General features: G+C 40.8%; 1 protein-coding gene across 1 annotated transcript; it reads left to right on the forward strand.

Moving 5' to 3' along the window:
* Positions 1 to 582: 582 nt before the first annotated feature.
* Positions 583 to 10,880, forward strand: btbd9 (BTB (POZ) domain containing 9). Its single transcript, XM_035679218.1, has 11 exons — positions 583 to 742; positions 1,060 to 1,268; positions 1,974 to 2,337; positions 3,397 to 3,664; positions 3,761 to 3,980; positions 4,511 to 4,630; positions 5,763 to 5,872; positions 6,118 to 6,307; positions 7,032 to 7,139; positions 8,965 to 9,043; positions 9,328 to 10,880. The coding sequence occupies exons 2-11, from the start codon at positions 1,084 to 1,086 to the stop codon at positions 9,523 to 9,525; spliced, it is 1,842 nt and encodes a 613-aa protein (XP_035535111.1). The 5' UTR covers positions 583 to 742; positions 1,060 to 1,083; the 3' UTR covers positions 9,526 to 10,880.
* Positions 10,881 to 13,139: the final 2,259 nt, after the last annotated feature.

Raw genomic sequence — 13,139 nt, forward strand, 5'->3', positions numbered from 1 at the left:
TATTGGTGAAATACTTAAAAAGTCCAAATAATTTTCATCAGGGTTGTATTTTGTGTGTACTGGTCATGTAAAGTTGGCAGTGGCGGAAGAAAAACCCACATCCTTTATTAAAGAAACAAAAAAAGAAGAAGCAAAAACACAATGTAAAAACACTCAGATTCAAGTAAAAGTCTTACTTACCAGCAAAAAGGTGTAACAGTACTTAGTACGTAGGCAAAATGGCATCAAAGTTGTGTTTTGTTATATTATACTTATTGGAATATTTTAAGGATGTATTAACATCATTGAGCAGCATTTTTATATTGGTTGTGGTGGTAAATCTACTCATTTTACATACTGTTATGGGTTATAATTGTAAAGTATATAAGTGCAATACAGAATATTAACCTACTTGCAGTACAGAGTCACGTTCCCACTACTAAAATGTGTTTATAACTGCATGCACTCAAGACTTAAGGCGATATATTATAAATAAACCTCTGTCGAGCTAATTGATCAACTCATAATGTGTCTATATCAAGCGGAACTCGTTCAAAGTCTCTCTCGGGGTGCCTTTATTTTGAAAAACCGTCCCTCGAACCGGTAGTACACGTCCGCTGACCCAGAATCGGTTCCCGGTTGTGTGTGATGTTGGAATTCGATGCGGAATTCGGTGAATTTTCCTTCACAGTGCAAAAAATAACCGGGACTGTCTATCTGAAAACACCTTGACGCGAACACACGAGTGAATGAGAGCTGCTCGGTGAGTTTAAAACGCGGAATGAACGGAGAGAAAACAGGAAACGTTGTTTGTTCAGGTGTCAAATGTCCGCGACTGTAAACAAGAGAGCTAGTTATCGCTATTACATTATTTTAAAGAGTATTTTAACCTGTTTAGTACCTTTTTTTTTACTGGAATATGAACAACACACACTAACAACACTTGGGTTTTATAACTTAACATTAGCTCCCCGTCTGCATTTGACTGCATGGCTTTGTTAGCAATTTAGCATTGAGCTAGCCCTTCGTCTGTCCCGCTTGGGTCCGCCTGTGTGTTGACTCGCTTGCTCCCGTGTTCAGATGTGACTCTGGCAGCCGTCGACCATGAGTAACAGCCACCCTCTGCGTCCACTGGCCTCCGTGTCGGAGATCGACCACATCCACCTGCTGTCGGAGCAGCTCGGGGCTCTGGTGCTCGGGGAGGAGTACAGCGATGTGACCTTCGTGGTGGAGGGGAAGCGCTTCCCGGCGCACCGGGTCATCCTGGCGGCTCGCTGTCACTACTTCAGGTACGTGTTTACAACCTGGCTCCGTCTGTGATACGGATCCTGTGAGTGCATCCACTGATCCACGAACAACAGCTGAAGCAGTCGAGTTGTTTGAGACGTTTTTGTTTTTAGTTCCAGCTTCTCTTTTGTGAGGGTTTAGTTGGTTGTGTGTTGGTGCTGTGGGCTCTCTATTTCTATATTTCCTCCAAAATGCTTCCTTTCACAGTGACACACAAATTAAATTGCTCATATTTGATGTTAGTGTTGTGTCTGACAGCAATTTGACAACTTTTCCAAACACACAGATAGATAACGATACGCGATACGATAAGTAATAAGATAGGATAGAGTAACGCGATAGATACTATTATTTATCCCGAGGGAAATTCAAGACACAAACAATATTTGTGTCTTGTGTACGCGAGGATCATTTAATACTATACAATAAACCTATATTTCATGTTAGTGTTGTATCAACTTTTCCAAACACACAAACAACAACACAAGGATCATTTAATACTACAGTGTAGTGTGTACACAATCCTAATACCGTGACGGTTCTTGTTATTCAATATGCTTTTCAGAATGTATTGTTGGCAGCTGGCTGAAACAGTCCAACGCTTGTAAGAGCAGGACTGACTGCAGTTTCTGTGGAGAAAGTTAGAAAACTTATAGTAGCTGAAACGGAAATATGAACAGCTGTTTTCTTTCTCTGGTTGCTTTTAGGGCCCTGCTGTATGGCGGGATGAAAGAGTCCCAGCCCCAGGCCGAGGTCTGTCTGGAGGAGACACGAGCCGAAGCCTTCTCAATGCTGCTAAACTACCTGTACACGGGCCGGGCCAGCCTCAGCTCTGCCCGGGAAGAGGTGTTGCTTGATTTCCTGGGCTTGGCTCACCGCTACGGCCTCCAGCCACTGGAGGACTCCACCTCCGAGTTCCTCCGCACCATCCTGCACACCAACAACGTCTGCCTGGTCTTTGATGTGGCCAGTCTGTACTCTCTGAGCGCACTCAGTGCTGCCTGCTGCGCCTACATGGACAGACACGCACCTGAAGTGTTGAATTCTGACGGCTTCCTTATGCTCTCCAAGGTAAGAGTTTGCAGGGTTACAGAATGCTGTATGAAGAGTTGTAATCATGATTTTATCTGGTTAATTCTTAGATTTAGAGTAGCCTAAATTTCTCTATACGTACCTCATGTGTGCATTGGTATAACATAAACCTAAAATACAGTGACCTCTAGTGGCAGGTAAGTGATCTCTACCAGACAGTGCAAGAAGAGTTCAGTCTTTAATGCAGATGTGTATGAAACCATTGGCCCCGTGGCCCCAATCTCCACTTACGCAGACTCACGTACTTTGAGCTGCATTCCTGTAAAATCCCAAGAGATTATGGCTGTCCCACTATCACATCATCAAGTGCATGATGGCTCTCTTGCTTTTGATCCCCTTATCTGTATTTGTGCAGACTTTGCCTGAGGGAATTACCCATACGCTACCAGGGGAAGCCCTGAGTCATTAAAAAACGGTAGAAGTTTACATGTAAGTCTAGGATGCTGTGCTGTTTTGACAGCAGCCTTTTGTCTGCTCTGGAAGACATTCAGTTCAGGTAGTTGGTCCCTTAAGTGCCTTTGTAGAGAAAAAAAAACTATAAAGAGTCAAATAAAAGTTGTATTGTAGGCTCTGTAACATGTTTTAGTGTTGTCAATGTAAAGTGATATATTAACATAATCCACTTACTTTTTATGTATTTATAATCAAACAGATAAGACGTGTTGGTAATAAAATGGTGTGCTAGAATGTTTCAGAAGATGTCCCTGATATGTCACAAAATGCTGTCCCATTCCTATTTATGCAATTTCAGACCCTTGCAGCTTCTCACACTCAAGCACTTACCAGGTGGGTTCAGTGCTCAGGCTTTAGGGTGGAGATTGGGATTTGGCCAGCATGTCAGTTAATGCAACTTCAGCTAAGATAACGAAACAAAAACAGTCCTGTAAACTATACACCAGTAAGAAAAAAGCATTTGATTTTCATTGATATGAAATGCAGGAAAACAAGCCCGTATTCATTACTAAGAAGCTGTAACACTACATGTTATGGTCATTTTGGTTCAACAGTTATTTGATTGAATTATCTTTTTATTTGCAGACTGCTCTGCTGACTGTGGTCAGGCGGGACTCGTTCGCTGCCACTGAGAAAGAGATCTTCCAGGCCTTGTGTCGCTGGTGCCGGCAGCACGTGGAGGGAACCGACACCGAGGAAGTGATGGCAGCAGTTCGGCTGCCCCTTATGACTCTGACAGAGATGCTGAACGTGGTGCGACCGTCCGGCCTGCTGAGCCCAGACGACCTGCTGGATGCCATCAAGACCCGCTCCGAGAGCCGCAACATGGACCTGAACTACCGTGGCATGCTGAGTCAGTGCTCTTACTCCTTCATCTGCTTACTGTTATTACTACTATAAACGTTTCATGTTTTATTTTTTAATGTACATTTCTTCTTCTCGGTTTCAGTCCCAGAGGAGAACATCGCCACCATGAAGTACGGAGCTCAGGTGGTGAAAGGGGAGCTGAAGTCGGCGCTGCTGGACGGAGACACCCAGAACTACGACCTGGACCATGGCTTCTCCAGACATCCCATAGAAGAGGACGGCCGGGCCGGCATCCAGGTCAAACTGGGCCAGCCGTCCATCATCAACCACGTCCGCCTCCTGCTGTGGGACAGAGACAGCCGGTAAGACAGGGTTGTCTCATCCTGCTAAAACAAACAAAAAGAAGTTCAAACTAGCATAGCAGGCTTTGAATTTTATCTTTAGACATATGTTGTATAACTCACAATGTTTTTATTGAATATTGGAGTGCATACTCAAGTTCAGTTTATTGTTAAAATAATTGATTGACTGCACTGATATCTAGTTTTATTGGTTCCAACAATGTAAGGTGATCAGAGGGCTAAAATGAATGTTGTTTTTTGTGTTTGTGTCTGTTTGTAGGGGTATTTTGTTGAACTGTGTTGTTCCAAAATAAAAAAAGTTCTTACAAAATGATTGCTGACAGAACCCATTTTAGGGACTCCTTTAACTAATAGGAAGAAACTAGTAAAGGTTCTTGTATTTTTATCCCATTAATAATTCCAGGCACATTTCTGAAGAAACATGTATATAGTTGATTTGCTTTTTAATGAACCTGATTATAATGACTTTATATAATTATGACAATCAGAGTTTGTGTACTGATTTAAAATGTTGTTCTTGATTATTTAAGGTCCTACTCCTATTACATTGAGGTGTCTATGGATGAGCTGGACTGGGTGCGTGTCGTGGACCATTCCAAGTATCTGTGCCGCTCATGGCAGAATCTTTACTTCACTCCACGAGTTTGCAGGTAAATTAAACTAAACCTCTTGGCTCCCTGTTCAGTTACACCAACAGTTATTTTCCCCCTCCCTTTGTAGCATTCTACCACCCTTATTCACAAGAAAACCAGGACGTGTAAACAAGAAGCACTTGTACTCACAAGTAGTTCAGTATCTTTTGGTGTTCTGTCATCTTGCCAGTCTGGAGATTTTGGTTGCATGATGTGTCAAAACAAATCTGATTCCATCTCTGCAGTTTTTGCCAAGCATGAAAGGACTGTTTTTGCTCTTTGCCATGACTTGCCTTAACCTGGTGCAATTACAGTGTGTTTTGAGTTTGTTGTCTGTAGTTGGTTGGGATTATATGCTCAGTGTTTACAAACCACACTGGTGTTTGCTTGGCAGAGGACAGAGAAGCATATTTAAAAGTGTTTCTGGTACAGTATTTTGGTGCCTCCTGAGTTGGGGACATTGGAGATACTTGGGCAAAAAATGGAATAATGTGTTGTAGGCACGCCGGGTTTGTGATAACTGTGTGTAAAACAGATGTCAGAGGACGTGACTCAAGCTTGTCCTAAGGAAGGCAGCAGTAGTGCGGTACCATCATACTAATACAACCAGCATTTCATTTGCAAACTAACTGTGTTCAATGCAATCTTGAAAGCATATATATCAATATACACTCAGTTAGCCACTTAGTTTATTAGCTACACCTAGCTGACATTAAAACAGCCTTAACACAATAGACCTACAATGAATCCTGCCTTTGTGAAGGGTATAACATTCAGGTTTTGTTTTGAGACATGCTGATTGAACTGTATGGTCATATTGGAGGCTGAGTCTGCTGTTGAATTGAACTGATCTGTGTTTCTATTAATTGTTCCACCCCATTTATATAATAAGGGTAGGCTAAAGAAGCGCATATAGTATAAGTATAGTAACAATAAAATCAACAGACAATAAAATCAGACAAGGAATATTTAACAGAAAAGAAATAGAATTTCTTTAGCTTGAATTTAAAGATAAAACCTCCACCAGTGTGTTTGGACAAGTTGAAGAGTTGCACCTTCAAGTCTGGTTTCTCCTGGTTATTTAAAGATTGAATTACGATTGTTTGGTTCTCCTGCTCTCTCACATGTGATGTTGCTCTTTGTGTCTCAGGTATGTTCGCATTGTGGGAACACACAACACAGTCAACAAGGTCTTCCATCTCGTGGCTTTTGAATGCATGTTCACCAACCGCTCATTTACCCTGGAGAACGGACTTCTGGGTAAGTTGCAGATGTACAGAAACAAAAATTGTCTTAAATCCATATGTAATCTTAATTGTTTTAATACGTGCACTTATTTTATGTTTCTAGCATTCATATTACAGCATTATCTTACATCTGTGTTTTACTCTGGGTTAGTTTAAGCCTTTTCTTTGTTTAAATTGTTCAAGCTAGATGCAGGCAACTAGATCCCAAGTGCAGATCATAGCAAAACAAGTCAATAACCCTGCATCTAACGCCTGCAGTTCCCGGTGAGAACGTGGCGACCATCGCGTCGTGCGCCAGTGTCATTGAGGGTGTGAGCCGTAGCAGAAATGCCTTGCTCAACGGTGACACGCGCAACTACGACTGGGACTCCGGCTACACCTGCCATCAGCTGGGCTCTGGAGCAATCGTCATCCAGCTGGCTCAGCCCTACTCCATTAGTTCCTTGAGGTACATCTGACCACATCATTAACTCTGACTATATCTCTGAATACCATCAACATCTGGTGAAGTAATTGTTTAGTGTGTGCTAATAAATCAAACAATAACTTTGTCCCTCACCCAGCTGAGCGCAGTTGGATCTACCACAATTAAAAAGAGAACAATTCTGCATCTAAATCAGTTAAAGTTCCACTGTGTAGCATTTAGGTCTACTGTCAGAAATGGAGTATAATATGTATAACTGTTTTTATTAGTCTGTAATCACCTGAAAAGAGTGTTTTCGTCACCTTAGAATGAGCCTTGTATATCTATAACAGGTCCCGTCACTGAGGCCGCCATTTTGAACCACTATGTTTTTACAGTAGCCTAGAACGGACAAATCAAACAGCGGCCCTAGATAGGGAGTCTTCTGTTTTTTTTTTTTTTTTAATTTCACAGCTGTAGTTCTCCTTCATACTTGGGGAGGGTGAAACAAGGGAAATCTGCCACTAAATCCTACACACTGACATTGTGACAATGTTAACAACAATGTAACAGAACAATTGGGACAATTTTTCTTCAGTTGTATTTTATTCCCTTTTTTAAATGTTGTGAACGTTGAATTTTTGGTGCTTCAGGTTTATGACAGATCATACAGGGAATACATGCTTTGGTAGTTCTAACAGTTTTAATACAATTAAGTACAAAACAACTAAATGGTGTTCATGTTCCTTCACTTCCTTTACCTGTTCAGGCTGTTGCTGTGGGACTGTGACGAGCGCTCATACAGTTATTACATTGAAGTCTCCTCCAACCAGCAACAGTGGACAAAGGTGATCGACCGCACCAGGGTGGCATGTCGGTGAGGCTCCCATTTTCTTGTCTGTCTCTTCCTTTAACACAGTGACTTTTTCCTTGTTACCTGAACTCCTTGAACACAGATTTCAGAATGATATGTCAAACCTGGGATGTAGACATCTTGAATAACTTCACACTCTGATCTAGAAATGTAAGCAGTGGGAGTGTTTTGGTACTACATGTATTAAAGGTCATATGTACAAAATTCACTTGCCACTAGATGGGGCTAGAGCTAGAGCACCAGCATCTCAGACCAAAACAAATGGGCACTGTGACCAAACAGAGTCCATTGACCAAACCAGTTATTTTACCAAGCAGATAATCTCAAACGCACTTTAAACTGGACAGAAACAAAATAAAACTCACCAAAAGAATCTGTTCATCTTTTCACAGTCTTAACAACAATCACCAACACAGATTTGAATGAAATAATCCCTTAATTCACCAATTTAGATGAGAAAATAGTGTGGAACAGGCTGCAGGTTATGGCCGCCATGGCCAGCATGTAACATTAAATGTTTAACGTTAAACACTAACCCTTAGGACAAATGCATCTGTTAAAATACATCTACGAAAAAAGTGCTTGTTTTGACCACTGACAAGCTCAGATTGTTATTCTGACTCTGAATGTTTTGGAATGAAGCCTTTCATGTAAACCTTTATGACACCACACTGGAATACATAACATAAAGACGATATTAAAGGATGAGACATTTGCCTATTACATGATTATTATACACATGGGCCGCGTATGGTTGCAGGACGTCTTTGCTCTTCTATGCTCTGCTCGTGAGTTTCTTCCATTTTCTCAGTAAACAACATAACATTCCCAGCTTAGTTTACTGACAGGTCAATAGGGCATGCTAAAGGTCAAGCTGATGGTGGAGTGCCCTCTGCTGGATCACAATGCAAACAACTACAAACGGCCTGTTACACTTACAGATTCTATAGATGTACATCTTGAAATCGAACAGGCCATTACACAAACACACAGGTAAAGGGAGTGTGACACCGTTCTCTGCTCAGGGCACCATGGCTTCACTGTATCTTCACATAGCAAATAGTTGTTTCCTTTAATGTTTGAATGACTAAATGAATGCTTATGAAGAACATCTAACTAAAGACATGTCCGCAAAATACAACAGTTTTGGCATAACAATTGCATATTATTTCAGTATGTTAACAGGTTGTACAGAATTTAATCTACAGATCATATTGCAGGAGTTACCTGTTATAAACTGTATATTTTGTCCTGTACGTATGGCTTATGCATTTTTTAAAATTATAATACCTAATATTGTTCATTTCTTATCAATATGTTGTTAATATTAATTCATCCCACTAGGCCTTGAACTTTAAAAACAAACAGAGGAACTAGCTGATTTTCTTTCAGTACCCAATCTCTTCTGAAAGCTTGTTCAATTGTAAAGGAACCTTGAGACATATGTGTTCCTTGCTAAGGAAGGAGAAGGCTTGTCTGAAAATCACTTCCTTGAGGGGGACAGGATTAAACAATACTTGGCTATATTCCAGCTACTACTGACTAAGTGTTAAGCTTTTGGGAGATGAGCGCTTAAATAGCTGTTGCTCTTATAGGTAGGTAGACTTTACTTTCTCTCTCTAAGCCATGAATGTTCTGTCCCTTATAGTCAATTAGTCAAACAAACTTTTCCTTGAAAGTCTATGAACAATAGTCAGTGCTCTGTCAGGAAAACGTAATCATAATAGACATACTGTAAATGTGGTAAACAAAAACATATGGAAACGTAGATACAATCAGAATGTTTCCTTATTATTGATGTGTTATGTTTTTACCGCCTCTCTTACAGATCATGGCAGACATTGAAGTTTGATAAGCAGCCTGCTTCCTTCATCCGTATTGTTGGGACTCACAACACAGCTAATGAGGTGAAAACACAGTTTATTATGGTCAACAGGCAACAAGGAACACAAAATCATACATATGTAGTTAATCTGTGTTAATATGTGTTGCTGGCCCCTTTTTACAAACCAAACTTTTAATGAATCACACTCCATCAGCTACCAAATCACAGAGTACTTAATTTATTTTAATATCCAGCTAGATTAATAGAAGAATAATAGTTGATTGATTTATGTTGGCTGGTTATTGGCATCGTCAGTGGCTGGTAAAGTAGATCAACTTAACGTTGTTGACTCTGATCTCTCTTCAGGTGTTCCACTGTGTTCACTTCGAGTGTCCGGCCCAGCTGGACACAGAGGTTAATGAAGGCAGCCCGGGCCTGGACTCGTCTGATTCTGGGACCGCCTCCCAGCAGACGCGACCCCAGCGACCTTCACGCACGCACAGCCTGTTGCCCTCCCAGCCCCCCTCCTCCTCCTCCTCATCCTCATCACAGTCCCATCATTAGGAGTCCTGTCGCCACCATTATTGGAAGGTGTTGAGAGGAGGGGAGACCTCAGAATGCCATTTTTGCACAGCCTTCATCATCCAGACTGCACTGCTACAACGCTGCTAAAGGCGATCGTCTCATTGTCATAACCCATGGTTCGTCTGTCATAAGTGCAACATTAGAGACTGGTATATCTGTAGCAGCAGTATTTAGGGCTCCAGTCTTCCCAGTTTTGAAACAGAAAGCTAGGTATTACATTCGCTGGCTCTTACATTTTTGTGAAGGTACTTTTTAGCTACTAAGACTCAAGTTTTTTCCTTCAAAATCATCAAAGTGGAATCTTTACTTCTCCAAAGATAAGGCACATACTGAACTGTGGTTATACTATACCACCAAAGAGCAGTAAGACCAGGGTGTGTGGGGGGCGGGAGGGGGTTGCTATCTGAATTTTACGAGTTCATATTTCCAAAAGAGACGGATTTTATCCTTAAACAAGCTATTTTTTTAAGAAAACTGTCTTAAACCGACTCTACTCACTTTTCATACCATCAAGCTAACAGAGTAGCGGTCAAGTATTTTTCAAAGTTTGGAATTAAATTCTTCAAACGGTTGCCAAAACTGTGGATCTAATGCATTCTGTGGCATTTGTATGCAATTTGCACTTAATCCAATTATGCATTTGCATATTCAGTAATAGCTGTTGAGTATTGACAGGCTTTCACACCCGAAACCAAAATCTGCGGTTCTTATGTGGTGGGACTTTTTGATAGTTAAAAATTCATACCTCAAGAAAAAAACCTCACTAAAGCTAAACTTAAATTGAATTAAGTGTCTTAATGTAGTATTTTAAGCACTTGAATAGCTTAGCATAGGTGGTTTGGGAGAATCAATTAGGTTGCGAAAATTGGGGCTGAGGGGCTCGGACCAAATTATGTATGCACTAGGGCTGCGAAGAAGAAAGTTTATATACAGTAGATTAATGAGCAGCTGCTGTTGGCACTTTATTTTACTCAAGTACACAGAAATAAAGTTTGCAGCTTGGGTCTTCTGACTGAAGTACAGTACTGAAGTGCTGGATTTGGTAACTTTCTGTTTGTATGTTAAATTAATTTAAACACTTCCTCGCTCGTGGATCTGTCAGGTTTGAGCTGTGTTTTTGTGTGTTTTTTGGAAGTTTGTTTTTAAATTAAGCTATCAGCGCTGTGGTTCCTGTTTGTTTCCTTTGTGTCCTGATGTTGCACTTCTGAGTTGTTTGTCTTGAAAAACTCCTTTGTTTCAAACCTTTTATTTGATGTTAAGTAACCTGAAATACCTACCCTGGGTGACCCGCTGATGTTTTTATAAGCATTGTTTAGTCATCCTAATCTACATTTTAGAAGATTACCTATAGTTGGATAAAGTCTTCCTTAATAACTAACTAGAGAACTGAAATAGGGCTTTGTTCAGGTTACATTGTAATGTAGAGAACACACTCCTCACCCCCCTCCCCCCATCTACCTTTATGTATGTGTATAGTTTTACTTAATATATATATTAGTTTTGACCATTGACGTGTGATTGCATTTCACTGCCTCTTGTTCAATACATTGCCTGTCAAAAATGTGATTATGGAAACAACTGACATTGTTTTATTAATGTCCATTGCTGTGAGGGGTCACACCCGTCTGCTTGCCTGAATCGCTGCTGTTAAACACAGTGGAGGTCCTTGATACAAGCAATACAGTGATCTCTATCTTTTGGAGAGCCTCTGTTACAGACCAACAGTAGTGATTGATCAATCAACATGTATTCATCATGCTCCAGGCACTGATGCCCTGGTAGATCTCTGTTGATGTGTAATGCTGCCCAAGGAGCTGTTTTATTGTCATAAAACATTTAAAAACATCTCATTTTGAACCTCAGATAGCATTTTTGTCTTGTTTCTGTTGCTCAAATAAAGCTCTGTTTCCCCCAGCCTGTAGGAACAGCAACTAGACAGTGTCGAGCACAACTGTGGGAGAGAAAAGATTTAAAAGCAGACCGGTGATTGAGAGCCAGCCCATATATTTGACCAGCAGAGTTTACCTATCAAACTTCAAAGTTTTGTGTACTTTTGAGGCTTCTGTCTCAAAAATAATCACTGATCACAGGCAGAATTGTTACTCTAAATTAAAGTAATGCGGGCAGCTGCCCTGGTTGCCCCAAAACCCTTCCCCTCTGGTTTTTAGTAATGCCATATCCACCACTAAAAGCACAATAGAAAAAGAAGGAGGGGCCGATCTTGACCCTAGGATAAGATAAAGTGTTTAGCCCTTTATTATTTTACTTTTGTGTACATGGCACATATTCCTAAATGAATGTGAACTTTAATCGGCTTTATTTTTATATTAACAATGAGTCAGATGCCAATGTGTAACCTGAAAGGTGTTGCTACGAGTGACAAACTGCTCTTCTGAGCTTTTTAGCCTCTTTCAGCTCACTGTTTTGGTTTACAGCAGGCAGAAAGGAAAGAAAAAATCCAATAAACCCATAGTTCCCAGTACCAAAAAGCAGACAGACGAAGTTAGCAACTAACAGGTGAACAAAGTGGAGCATTTAGTAGCTAAAAAAATATAGCCCTCAGGAGTTGGAGAATAACGAATTTGAGCAAAAGGACGAGTGAATATGTGACTTCTGTCTGAAAAATGAATGCAAATGAATGCTAATCTAGCTTTGTGTGTATTTGATGTGTAAATAGTCAACTCTTTGCTGACATGTTCACCATTTAAGCTTTATAAGGTCTCAATAAAATCAGTAGTGGTGGTTTAATAAAACTAGAACTACCACAAAATGATACACACACAATGCAGTGATTGGGGAAAGAAGGGAGGTTTATAGATACATGTTAAATACCTAAAAATCAGCATTTGGTGGACAACATTTCAGTGTAATGTACTCTCAAGACATTTCCTTTCACAACTCACACATAAGTATTTGTTTACTGGCCGTCTTCCATTTGATAATACCGAGAATGGTTCTATTTCAAGTTGATATTTTCTTTTAATTACACATGTATTACAACGTTAAGTCTTCACTGTAATCGGGTAAAACGGATTACAGTGAGTGAAGCCAGTGATCAAAGCCAGTCAAACACCCCCAGCACAGTCTGTGTTTGTACTCAGTTTGAGAGAATACACCAATGTAACGTTTTACTGTATAAATCTCGGGGTTTAGTCGTTTAAAGTTGCAGTTTCTGACAATGTTTTTGCTTCATTTTCGTTGGGCAATATTGACATTTCTGGTTTGATGGACTCGTTTCCGGCCCAGCATACTTCGTACCAGCGACGTGTGAATAGGGGTGGTCATGAACTGATAAGAGGGGAAGGGCTTACTCAGTCCCTTTATTTTTTCTTTTCTCGCACCCTCCCATGCATATAACGTCGCCACAATTGCATTTAACCCGTGTCGGTGGACGGCTTGCGATTTTTCTACGCTTTTTAGTGTCGAGCGAACCACCGGGACGCCCCCCTCTTTTTGTTCGTCGGTCGTAACGTCCGAGCGTCCAGCTGATTGCTCTGAGTGCCGTTCAATTATTCCAGTTCAAACTGAGCCGTTTTCTTTGACTCAACGGGAGGATTAACCGGGCCGAACCGGGCCGAACCGGGCCGCTGTGT

The sequence above is a fragment of the Morone saxatilis genome, unplaced genomic scaffold, assembly GCF_004916995.1.
Source record: "Morone saxatilis isolate NCDOM2014 unplaced genomic scaffold, NCSU_SB_2.0 Contig7, whole genome shotgun sequence".
Taxonomy (NCBI): domain Eukaryota; kingdom Metazoa; phylum Chordata; class Actinopteri; family Moronidae; genus Morone; species Morone saxatilis.

What these genes read in the sequence shown, in the direction of transcription:
- btbd9 (XM_035679218.1), top strand. Translation starts at nt 1,084, where the DNA reads ATGAGTAACAGCCACCCTCTGCGTCCACTGGCCTCCGTGTCGGAGATC. An exon ending in GCTCGCTGTCACTACTTCAG is followed by an intron (nt 1,269 to 1,973) that starts GTACGTGTTTAC and finishes GGTTGCTTTTAG; the next exon opens with GGCCCTGCTGTATGGCGGGA. An exon ending in CTGTGGGACAGAGACAGCCG is followed by an intron (nt 3,981 to 4,510) that starts GTAAGACAGGGT and finishes TGATTATTTAAG; the next exon opens with GTCCTACTCCTATTACATTG.